The 12821-nt window shown below is 47.8% G+C and overlaps 2 protein-coding genes across 2 annotated transcripts in view; both read left to right on the top strand.

The window, feature by feature from the left end:
- Positions 1 to 12821, top strand: part of PLEKHD1 (pleckstrin homology and coiled-coil domain containing D1) — a 346726-nt gene that overhangs the window by 221643 nt on the left and 112262 nt on the right. The window lies entirely within an intron of this gene.
- SMOC1 (SPARC related modular calcium binding 1) overlaps positions 753 to 12821 on the top strand; it is a 46823-nt gene continuing 34754 nt past the window's right edge. The window contains exons 1-4 of the mRNA XM_083368967.1: positions 753 to 854; positions 8308 to 8420; positions 9931 to 10030; positions 11276 to 11323. Of these exons, the coding sequence (XP_083225093.1) occupies positions 785 to 854; positions 8308 to 8420; positions 9931 to 10030; positions 11276 to 11323 (331 nt within the window). The 5' untranslated portion in view covers positions 753 to 784. The remainder of the gene's footprint in view (positions 855 to 8307; positions 8421 to 9930; positions 10031 to 11275; positions 11324 to 12821) is intronic.

Here is a 12821-nt window from a genome sequence, read left to right as displayed (position 1 = left end):
TTCCATTGTTTGGTTGTATCACTCCTTTCTCCTTTCTTGTTATGATTGTCCAATACTGAAATATGTCAGCAGGTTGTTGCAGAACTGCAAATTTTTTATTTAATAAAAGAAGAGGGATTTTTTTTAGTGAGGTAACAACACTGCTTAGCAACAGCAATCCAGGCAGTCTCACTTGGCAGCTGTAACCTGAAGACTACCTTTACATATCATCTAAAAGCACCAGGAAGGAGAAATTCACAATAAATTAAAAATGTTCAGAATTTGATATCAGAAGGCATCTATTAGTGATATAATTCAAGATTTGAAATACTAAGAGCCACATCTCTTATTGCAATTTCATTTTTTCAGTTATATTCAGAACTGAAGAACCATGCAGAAATGTACAAAACAGTAAAGCAGGGGTCTTCAAACTTAGCCCTCTTATGACTTGTGGACTTCAACTCTCAGAATTCCTCAGCCAGGCACACTGGTTGAGGAATTCTGGGAGTTGAAGTCCACAAGTCATAAAAGGGCCAAGTTTGAAGACTCCTGCAGTACAGCATTTTAAACAGGTCATTATTCCCTCATACATACTAAATAATTATTTTGAAATCAAATCCAAAATATTGCACAGTTCTATCATAATCTGTAGATTTTTTTTTAAAAAATTAACATTCCCCCCCGCCTTTTCTGCTGTCTTTAGTTTTTAATAAGTGACCACGACCAAGATCCTCAGTGTAACCTTCAGTGCTCCAGATCTGCTGTCAAGCCTCTCTGCGCTTCCGATGGCAGGACCTATGAATCAATGTGTGATTATCAGAGAGCAAAGTGCAAGGATTCCAGTCTGAATGTGGCACATCGAGGCAGATGTAAAGGTAAGGAATTAAAAAAGGCACATCTGGGATAGATATATTGGACGTGGTTTTTTCATAGCTCAGTTTGATGCTGTTTAAGCTACATACACAAACTGGAAATATATCTTTACCTAAAAAGAATTATTCAGACATCTTTGGCCAATAAAAGGGCCTGGAGAGGAGGCTGGGTATGTTAATAGAGAGTAAAAGATTAAAATAAGGATTGGCAGAATATGAGGCTTTTTTTTTGAGGGGCTGCAAGCTAATGTGCCACAGAAATGACTGTCATTTTCAGATCAAATTAACGATGTAAGATCAGAGCATTATGATGGTCATAACAAACATTGGGAATTGAGATGCCATTCTTAATCTTATTTGTGAAAAGGATTCCACGGTCTTCTAACTGGTAGAATTTGTCATTTTCTGGAAAAGTTAAGTTTGAGAGGTGAAGGACACCTGAATAGCTTAGAACAGTGGTTGTCAGCCTTTTCTTCACCATGGACCTCCTTTAAATGCCGTTTATGGCCACAGAGCTCCAAGACTTAACTCAAAATTTAAACTATGTTTCTTCAAGCCTTTCAGGCCCCCTTGTGATGACATCACCGCCCCCCCAGGAGTCTGCAGATCACAGGTTGAGAACCACCGGCTTAGAATATTGTAAGCCATATATGCATTCACGTCTCAGGCAAATGAATTAGATATTAAATATATTAGTGTGAAATTGCCTGTAGATTCTACTAGTTTTGGACAATTATATTCTCTCTTCATATGATCATCTTTGAACTTCAAATCCACTATCCCTGGCTAACAGGATTCCACATGCACATTTACCCTTGGACTCCTTTTTTTGGGTGAAGATATTTCTAATATTTTACATCTTGCACATAGGAAAGTGTACCCGATGCTCTGAACAATGTACTGAATGGGGAAAAATATAAGGTGCTTCTAATATGCAGGTGGTTATATATAGAAATCTATATAAGTGAGGCATATTTTGAGACTTCTGCTCCCTTCTTAAATTGTCACTTAACTCAGGGTAGCAATCTGGTTGGAAGGAGTGTCTTGATATGCCCTTGCCAGGGGTAGCTGATTCCTCCCCCTGGATTTTTACCTGTTTTTACTAGAGTGATGTCATAAATGTTGGAAACATATTGACAGAGAGGCATTTCCAACTAATTTGGATCCTTCCTACTGTAAGGGGAAATAACTGCTTAACCATCAGAACTAGAAGGACAGGATAATTTGAAGTAGTCCTCCCCTGTACACCGCCCTGAGTCCTTCAGGAGAAGGGCGGTATATAAATCAAATAAATCAAATAAATAAATAAATAAATATTTTTATTGATATTGGTAAAAAACGTCCAGAATTATTTAAAAGGTAACCTCTTTAGCATTTTTTTTTCCTGCTCCAAAGATGGCGGACGCGCTGGGGAGAGCTCCGTAGCCCCCAACGGTAAGGCGTCCCCCCAGGAGCCCCCCAGGGATGTCAGCGGACCCCTGGGGTGGGGCCAAAAATTCGGGCAGATGAGCTGGGCAATGGTGCCACCTGCTGCCTCCCGAAACAGCTGCTGGGGTGCCGGGACACCTCCGCCTCGTCACCTGGGCCGTTGGCAACCGTTATAAGCGGGGGCCAGCGCCTCTGCCCTGCCTCTACCAATGTTCATGCTGCCGGGCAGGGGCGGCGTCTCCGCGGATCAGCTGTGCGGCGGAGGCGCCCTCAGGCATCCAGGAGAGACCGGAGGCTCTGCTCTGCCCGGCCCCCTGATCGACTCCTGACTGGCTCCCGGGCGGCAACGGCGTCTCCGCAGATCAGCTGTGCGGCGGAGGCGCCTTCAGGCATCCAGGAGGGGCCGGAGGCTCTGCTCTGCCCCGGCCCCCTGATCGACTCCTGACCGGCTCCCGGGCGGCAACGGCGTCTCCGCAGATCAGCTGTGCGGCGGAGGCACCTTCAGGCATCCAGAAGGGGCCGGAGGCTCTGCTCTGCCCCGGCCCCCTGATCGACTCCTGACTGGCTCCCGGGCGGCAACGGCGTCTCCGCAGATCAGCTGTGCGGCGGAGGCACCTTCAGGCATCCAGAAGGGGCCGGAGGCTCTGCTCTGCCCCGGCCCCCTGATCGGCTCCTGACCGGCTCCCGGGCGGCAGCGGCGTCTCCGTGGGCCAGCTGTGCGGCGGAGGCGCCTTCAGGCATCCAGGAGGGGCCGGAGGCTCTGCTCTGCCCCGGCCCCCTGATCGACTCCTGACCGGCTCCCGGGCGGCAATCGGCGTCTCCGCAGATCAGCGGTGCGGCGGAGGCGCCTTCAGACATCCAGGAGGGGCCGGAGGCTCTGCTCTGCCCCGGCCCCCTGATCGGCTCCTGACCGGCTCCCGGGCGGCAGCGGCGTCTCTGCGGACCAGCTGTGCGGCGGAGGCGCCTTCAGCGGCGGAGGCAACGACTCCCAAGCCCCAGCTCGGTCGCCTATTCGGGGAGCCGGCAGCCACGATGGCAGTGGCGGCAGGGCTTCCCCAGGCCCGCCCCCTGGCCCTTGGCGGGCATCCAGGAGGGGCCGGAGGCTCTGCTCTGCCCCGGCCCCCTGACCGGCTTCCAGGCGACTGCGGCAACATCTCTGCCCTGCCCCAACCCCCGTACCTGTTCGACTCCGGCGGCTTCCCCAAGCGACCAACGGAGGCGCTGCAGACCACCTGGGTAGCGGAGGCGGCGGCATCGTCGGCAGCGGCGACGGCGAGTACCCCGTGGGGCCCTAGCCTTTCATCTCCCCACGGGCCCGAACACCGGCGGGGGCAGTGGCGATGGGGCGCCTCTAACCCGCCCCCGAGCCGCTGCAACTGCTGCAGCCATCCAGAGTGGGGCCGGTGCCTCCATCCTCGGCTCCCTATTATGCCTCCCTGGACAACAGCGACGTCAGGGATGTTCAGGAAAGACCCCACGGATCAAATGGAGCAGCTAGGTGGCGGAAGAGACAGCCGCAGCAACCGGGACTGGAGTCGTTGCCCTGCTTCGACCTCCTGGCCTGCTCCTGATCAACGGCGGCTTCTCCCTGGGAACAAGGAGATGCCGCAGGCCGGCTGTACGGACCCGATCGACCACCACCGAGGGGCCTTTGACAGCGGCGCTAAACTTCTCCAGGCCCCGGTCACCCAATCTCACCGAAACCACCTCGACGGCAGCACCACTAGATGCGGCGGGGCGTCCACGGCCCGCACCCTGGGTGCCGAAACAATCTCCGTGCCGATCAACACCCCTAAAGACGCCAGGATGCAGCTGATTGTTGGAGATGACGGCGACCAGACAACCGAGGCCATCAACATCTGGCCTCTTCCAGCTCCGAACCCCCCCCCCTGCCCTCCCTCGCCCCACAGGACATGATGGGCCTGGGTGCAAGCCACGGTGGCAGAGTGGCCTGTCCTACACCTGCAGCCCCATAGAGGTGAGAGCTCTATGGGGTATGCTTCACCCAGAGTGGGTCCTGGACCACCCCCAGAAGCAGAATCACAACCCATCGTGAGAGGATGGGGGAGTGGCCTGCTTCTGCGGTTCACCCAGCCAAGTGGCAGTGGCTGGGTGACGGTCCAGATACCCACCTACCCGACTAGACCCTCCTTCTAATGCTCCACCCAGGGGACCGCCTTCCCAATGCTACCCGATGCTCCCTATGCATCTTCAATATTCTTGCATAGACCTTCTCGCCCTCAGGAGTTCCCCCCTCTCCTGGGTTCGTCCTGCCTTCATTACATCAAACCTCGATGACGGGCCCGACCTTTGGGCCTCTGAGAGATGGCCAGGCAGGGTCAGGGGCCTCCATTACAAGACCAACAAGAGGCCCCTGGTTAAGTTTCTTGTTAAGTTTTTTGTTGGGTTAGGGAGGGGGGCGGGAAAAGAGTATGGCTGCTCGGGAAAGGCAGGCCTTCCGAGTGCCATAACGCAGGCCAGGCTTGGTGAGAAACGAGGACCAGTCGCCGACAATATCCGAAGGTGCACTGACGAACATCCTATTCCCAGGATGGTGGGGAACGGCAGAAGGTGCACAAACAGAGGGCCGCATCATCACCGGGAGTGTCATCTCCGCTCTGTACAAGCGGTGAGACGCTCCGACCCTCTGTACTTCCCCGGAGGACCCGGGAGCGAAGGTGTGCAGCCTCCTATGCTGAGGCTGGTCTACCTGAATGCCAGGTCCGTAGCTAACAAGGCACATCTTGTTCGTGACCTAGTGGAGAGCGAGCACGCGGACCTGGCTTGCATCACGGAAACCTGGCTGGGCCAAGAGGGTGGTGTCCCTCTAGTTGACCTCTGCCCGCCAGGTTTCCAGGTGCTGCACCAGCCTCGGACCCACGGGAGGGGCGGGGGAGTGGCAGTTATCATCAGGGAATCCCTTAGCCCGCGAGAGATCACCGTCCCTCAGATGGTCGGGTGTGAGTCTCTCCTACTGAGATACGGCCCGGGAGCGCAGTTGGGCCTGCTGCTAGCATACCTACCACCTAATCGTGCAGCAGCAGCCCTGCCCGAGCTACTCGATGTCCTCTCAGGGTTGGTGGTTGAATTCCCAAGACTCATGGTCTTAGGCGACTTTAACCTACCGTCCCTGGGAGGATCGTCCGATCTGGCTCGGGAGTTCATGGCTTCCATGACGGCCATGGACCTGTCGCAAATAATTTCTGGACCGACTCATGAGAGAGGCCACACCCCAGACTTAGTGTTCTTGTCTGGACGGTGGCGCGATGATTTCGGTGGGGGTGCCACGACTGTTATGCCCCTGTCATGGACCGATCATCACCTCGTGCGGCTAGACTTCCCCTTTGCCACCCCCCGCCGTGGGTGCACGGTGCCAACCAGATGGTACCGCCCTAGGCGCCTAATGGACCCTGATAGGTTCCAGGCAGCGCTTGGGGACGCACATGCACTCCCTGCTCACAGCTCGGCGGATGCCTTAGTGGAAGCCTGGGAGAAGGCAGCCACGGAGGCTCTGGACCGAGTTGCACCCATGCGGCCTTTGACCCGGCGCAGATCCCAGCGAGCCCCATGGTTCACCGCGGAGCTCCGGGAAATGAAGCGTCGGAGACGGGGCCTAGAGAGCCGTTGGAGATCCAGTCGATCCGAATCCGACCGATTGCGATTAAGAAGCCTCACCAGGTCTTATCTCGCTGCGATAAGGGTGGCAAAATCCAACTACTTTTCCACCCTCATCGCGTCCGCAGATAATCGCCCGGCTGCCTTGTTCAGGGTGACTCGCTCCCTACTGAACCAAGAGGTGAGGGAGGAACCCTTGCAGGGTCGAGCCGAGGAATTCGGTCAATATCTGCTGGATAAAATTGCTCGGATCCGAACCGGCCTGGACTCCAACTGGGCTGAGTTGGAAGAACAAGACATGGACAGTCTTGTCGACGTCACCTGGGAGGAATTTGATCCTGTGACTCCCAAGGAAGTGGACAGGATTATGAGGAGGTTGAGCTCCTCCACATGCTTACTGGACCCGTGCCCTTCCTGGCTGGCATATGCAGCTCGAGAGGGGACACGAGGCTGGTTCCTGGCGGTCATCTCCGCTTCTCTGAGTGAGGGTCACTTCCCCACCGCCTTGAAGGAGGCGGTGGTGAGACCTCTCCTCAAGAAGCCCACCTTGGACCCATCCTCATTGAATAACTTTCGTCCAGTCTCCAATCTTCGCTTCCTTGCGAAGGTTGTTGAGAGCGTGGTGGCGCACCAACTCCCTCAGATCCTGGACGAAGCGGTTTATCTAGACCCGTACCAATCGGGCTTCAGGCCGGGGTACAGCACGGAGACGGCATTGGTCGCTCTGATAAATGATCTCTGGAGAGCCCGGGACAGGGGCCATTCCTCTGTCCTAGTCTTATTAGACCTCTCGGCGGCTTTCGATACCATCGACCATGGTATCTTGCTGCGACGCCTCAGGGGACTGGGAGTGGGAGGCACGGTTCTGCGCTGGTTCTCCTCCTTTCTCCAGGGTCGCTCGCAGTCGGTGTTGGCAGGAGGACAGAGGTCGACCCCGAGGCCTCTCGCTTGCGGAGTACCTCAGGGGTCGGTCCTCTCGCCTCTCCTGTTCAACATCTACATGAAACCGCTGGGCGAGATCATTCGCAGCTTTGGAGTAGGGTACCATCAGTATGCTGATGACACCCAGCTTTTCATCTCAACTCCAAACAACATCAGTGATGCCCTCGACGTGATGTCCCGCTGCCTGAAAGCGGTCCGGGAATGGATGGGGAGGAACAGGCTTCAACTGAACCCGGACAAGACTGAATGGCTGTACGTACCGGCTAGCCAGGATACTCAGAACATCCCATCCCTTAACATCGGGGACGAGTTACTACCCCCTGTTGATAGGGCCCGCAACCTGGGTGTCCTCCTTGACTCGCAGCTCTCCCTGGAAGATCACATAGGAGCTGTGACCAAGGGGGCCTTCTCCCGGGTTCGACTAGTTCGCCAATTACGGCCTTATCTGGACCTGGATGCCTTACGTACAGTCACCCATGCTCTTGTGACCTCTCGCCTAGACTACTGTAACGCTCTCTACTTGGGGCTGCCCTTGAGATCCACTCGGAAGCTTCAACTGGTGCAAAGTGCAGCGGCGCGGACACTCTTGGGAGCCTCCCGATACTCCCATATCACACCTCTCCTCCGTGCGCTGCACTGGCTTCCAGTTGCCTTCCGTGTGAAGTTCAAGGTGCTGACAATGACATACAAAGCCCTACATGGCATGGGTCCGGACTACCTGCGGGAGCACCTTCTGCCAATGTCAACGCCCCACCGTCCTGTGCGCTCCCACAGAGAGGGCCTCCTCAGGGTGCCACCGCTCAAGGAATGTCGGCTGGTGGCCCCCAGGGGGAGGGCATTCTCAGTGGGTGCGCCAGCCCTCTGGAACAGCTTGCCAACCGAAATCCGGATGGCCCCCGACCTCCGCACCTTCCGGCGCGAATTAAAAACTTACCTGTTCCAGCAGTCCGGCCTGGCCTGATAGCTCTTATTGGGGTCCCAATTTGTATTTTGCTATTGTTTGTTTTTCACTACGGTTCATTCTGTATGCCTATCTTATTCTGTACACCGCCCTGAGTCCCTCGGGAGAAGGGCGGTTTATAAAAACAAATAAATAAATAAAATAAATAAATAAATTCATATGTTTGAAGCTGCTTTAGACATTACTTATTCCTTGCTTTCATAGAGGTTTTTTTTAAAAAATAAAAATATCACCCAGAATAAAATGATTATGATAGGAATGAACCTTGACCTATACCTTGCTAAGGTTAATTCCAGCTGCTCCGCTTATATACCTAGGTCTACTGTTATAATCCCTCATTATTTGACATGCTGGTGGTTAATAATTAAACATATCGGGAAGGCTCTGTATATAAATAAATGTTCAGCAAAGCAGGATTGCTTTTCTTTTGCACTTATTTTCATTGGAATGTCATATGCTTTTGATATATTGCTTATCTTTATTTAAATTCTGAATGGATTTTCTTCATAGATGCCGGTCAGAGCAAATGCAGATTAGAAAGAGCCCAAGCACTGGATCAAGTGAAGAAGCCACAAGAAGCAGTCTTCATTCCAGAGTGTCATGAGGATGGATCATTTACCCAAGTAAGACCTTTATTATGATATCCAAAGTTTCATAATTTCTCTTACATACTTAACTAATAAAACATAATGAATAGTGGAAAATCCATAAACAATTGTGGGTGAAGCAGTGTCTGACATCTATATTTTGTACATGCACTCATATTTTATGAAGATACCTGATAGACCATACAAATAATTAAGGTGGATGGGTGGTAATTGTCCCAGAAAATTTGAGGCTGTAATGACTCAGGAAGTATTTGTGAATTTTGAAAAGGAAAGTTCACAATTCCTTCCTTCCTTCCTTCCTCCCTATATGTGCTAAGTAATTGGGAGCCAGACACAAACTCATAATTACAACAGGCTCATCTAACATAGCAACATTGGGAGAGAACTAGGCCTTCAGGGTGTCCCAAAGGTACTTTTTCAAAAGGCAACCGGACTTTATTTTTCTTTGAAGATGTTTTACTTCTCATCCAAGAAGCTTCTTCAGTTCTGACTGAATGGTGGAAGATGAAAAGATTTATATTCCTTGCAATCATCTGGTCGTTGGCACTCTTTCTGAGAGTCATTGAGCCCCACTGGAGGTTTACCTGTGCCCTCAGAATCGCCTGAATAATGCAAATAGGTGTGGAACCTTATTGGAACTGCTGAAAGGATTGTAAACAGGAGATAGGTGGTGTCGTATCCCTCCCCCTCTGATGAGAGAGAGCATCTTAATGTTAATCCTAATGTAGATGGCCTCTTTGACCCCTCTTTCAGACCAGCAGTCCTCTCTATCCAGAATGTGGACTTTGATATATTCAAAAAAGTGACCTTTGTCTTTCAAAAGCAGATGGGCTGCTGAATCTTATCCTGATTGGTTTGTTCTCCTATGTTGTGCCATGAGTGGTGGTTTGTTTCTCCAAGGAACAGATCTGTACATCTGTACAACTAAAAAGCCACACACAACAGGCACCATATAAATACCACACACAGAATAGCCCAAAGCACACACACTGCTAGAGAGAAGTTCCCTGAGGATGGGCTCCACCATAAGTCCAAAAGCTTGGAAGTCTAAACCTCTGGTCCTGGTGACCGACTCAAATTGGACCCTATATCTATTCACTCTAAGAAGTTACTTTCAGTTGCAGAAACATAGCTAAAAAGAGATTTTCAGGACATCGCCATTAATTCTGCAAGTGGGTTCAAGCAGCACACTGAGCAACAAAATATAATCAAGCTGCATCCACTAAGTATTAGTGGATAAAATTGGAAGGTAACGTCAAATAGTAATATAAAAAAGACAGCACACAGCACAAATTAGGGTTTATAGTTTCCTGTAAAATGATTAAGAGCAGTACCTTCTCTTGAAATAATATTAATGTTTGAACTATAAATATTGCATGCTGTGCAGCATAACAAACCATTACGCTAATATGCATGAAGTATGTTTACTTATTCCTGAAAATATATTTTTAAATAGAGGAAAGTTATTGGATTTATACTGAGCCAGAGGCATATTGCAAAACTAACCATCTATTTTCTCAAACAGGTCCAGTGCCACACCTACACTGGATATTGCTGGTGTGTCACTCCAGATGGCAAGCCTATCAGTGGTTCTTCTGTGCAGAACAAAACTCCTGTATGCTCAGGTATTGAAGGCAGAGGAAAAAAGGTTTGCATATTTTGAAAGGAATAAGCTCTTTGCATTTATAATCTTTAAAATTCAGTTAATACGGCTCAACAGTCCAAACTGTACTGTGCGCATGGTTGTCCATCTTGTGGCTGAAACATTGCTGGTCAAGAGATAACAATTGGAGTTACAGGTGGTCCTTGATCTATGATCACAAATGAGCCCATAGACTTTTGGTTGAAAGTTGTTACAGTTGTAAGTCAAGTCACTGAGCTTGATTTTACAATCATTTTTACAAGAATTGCTAAACTAGTCACCGTGGTCATTAAATAAATAATGTGGTTGTAACTTAGAATCTAGCTTGTCCAGTGGACCTTTTTTGCTATTTCTTTGCTGGAAAATGGAAAAAAAGTTGCAAAATGCAAACTTGTGACCATGGGACACTGCAGCCAGTTGTAAATGTGAGCTGGTTGCCAAGCACCCATAATGCTATCATGTGACCATGGGGGGGGGGTCGGGTGGCAGGCATAAATTCGAGGATGGATTGTAAGTGCAGTAAAGATTTGAGCCTGTTGTAACTTCAAATGGTGGTTAAGGGACTGGTCGTAAGTCAAGGACTATACTGTTAAACATATATTGATAATAATAGTTTCTTCATTCTGTTTGAGTAGTGTGCTTCTTTTTTTATAAATAAATGGTATATTGTTACTTGTTATTGTTTGACAGAAATCCTTGAGAATGGAATAATTTCAATTCTTACCATGTCTGGAAAAAAATTTTTCTGATAATTTCACAGTGATTAGTTCTAGAAGAGCCTGATTTGGGTTTAGTTGGATAGCGCAACTCTTCAATCGGCCATTTATGCTACATTGCCTAATTCTGTTGCACATCTATGGTAAAAATATCCATTGGCTTTACAGTGTTCATTTTAATATTAATTATGGTTCTGATCAATAACCAAATTACCATGGTTCATTGGCCATGCTGTTTATCGTTCCTTCATCAGGTTGGTCACATCACCAATTTTCCCGACTGCCTTTTTTTTTGTCCTTGTAATTCATAAGTTTATTTCAAATTTAATCCAGTAAAAAGGCAGACCTAATACAGAACTGGCAGGCAAAGCAATAAGTGTAGAGATGATTGCTTGGATCCAGTTGTCTAGCTACTACTATGGGCATAGTGCTTTGAAGCTTGCCTATAGATTGGACTGTATTTTGGATGATACCAGTGCTCATATAGTAACATACTTTGCTTTTTGTTTAAGGCTCAGTAACTGACCGGCCATTAGGACAGGGTAATTCTGGAGGAAAAGGTGAGTAAAGTTCTATGCTATAATGAGGTGAGGTTTTTGAAGGTTTTCCCATTTATCATCTGTCCTATACTGGAACTTTTAAGAAGAACATGCAGGTGTAATCAAAGGGATGCCATTGTAATATATTTCAACTACTATGCTGCTTTCCTGGACATTAATGCTGCATCTTAAAGTATTACTTAAAAATAAGAATCTTGGCAAAAATCATGCTAACTTTGAGGACATCTAGTACTCTTTCACAAAGCATGAAAGACTTACATGCTCAACATAAGCCTTATACAAGGCACAGGAGTTGTTCCAAGTTTAGGTTTTATGACTTAGTATTTATTTCTGAGACAGTGGCAACTTTGCCTTGGAGGTAGGTTTTTTTCCCAGCTCAGCAGAATAATCAGGTCAACCCAAATGCTACTCTCAACATGCCATTGATTTTTCATTTCCCAAAAATAATTCTTTACAGACCAACAAAATCTTTGATCTTTATATAGACCATACATTCTCTATTTCACTTGAAGATCAATAGTTTAAAATGATCAAAAATTGGTTAGTCAAATCTTTCAAAGACTTCAGCTGGGCTTCCTAGAAGAAGACAATATAGAAAATCATTTCTGCATGTAGTTTTGTATTATATTTTCCACATTTCTGCTATGGAATATTAGAACATTTCCCCTTTAATTCAGCTGTAAAGGCTAAATAAACAAGTCACATACATTTTGGCATTTTTTATAAGCCTGGCCCTTCTAGAGCTGACTCGGAAATCATACAAATTATCAGCTTTTGCTAAGATGAACAGTACTAAGGAGGATATGTTTCATTAATGTAGTTATGAGATTTATAATTGATGCTTATTTTCCAGAATTATGAAATGTGCTTAGGAAAAGAATTGGATTATTAAAAAATTTTCTACATACATTGAATATTACTAAGGCCTATATTTATTATAGAATTGCAGTTATCCAGAGTTTCTGGAAATAGTCAGGATATACAAATTTCTTACATAATAAGTAAGTAAAACATAGCTACTCAGTTATAATTACTGAAAATGGCTTCTGGTACCTATCAGCTGACATTCTGCATAAATATATGTTGGCTATTATATAATAGTTATTATCCATAAACCTAAAAGGTACTGTCATCTAGAAACATGAACGTTTTAAAAGCTGTCTGGCTGATTGGTGTTGGAAATAAAGTTTCTGATGAATTGAAACAGTGGTCTCATCCAGCAAGGTAAAATTTGTTTTTCAAAGCCATTTTCAGCCTGATGGTCCCCATATGTATTTGAACTACAATTTTCAAAATTCCCAGCTACCCTGAACGCTGTCCAATTTTTACATGAGAACTGTTGTTTTAATGCTTTCAGACATGAGGTTTTAATGGTTTTAGCCAGTGCAGTCCAGACAAGTAGAATGTGGCTTTTTGTACTAATCCTCCCTTAGTTTACACCAGTGATTGATGGGAAATGATGTCAGGAAGATCACCATTCAGGTAAGAGCTATCAAAA

The sequence above is a fragment of the Vipera ursinii genome (genome assembly GCF_947247035.1).
Source record: "Vipera ursinii genome assembly, chromosome: 1".
NCBI classification, from domain to species: domain Eukaryota; kingdom Metazoa; phylum Chordata; class Lepidosauria; order Squamata; family Viperidae; genus Vipera; species Vipera ursinii.
This window is presented reverse-complemented; position numbering and strand designations above follow the sequence as displayed.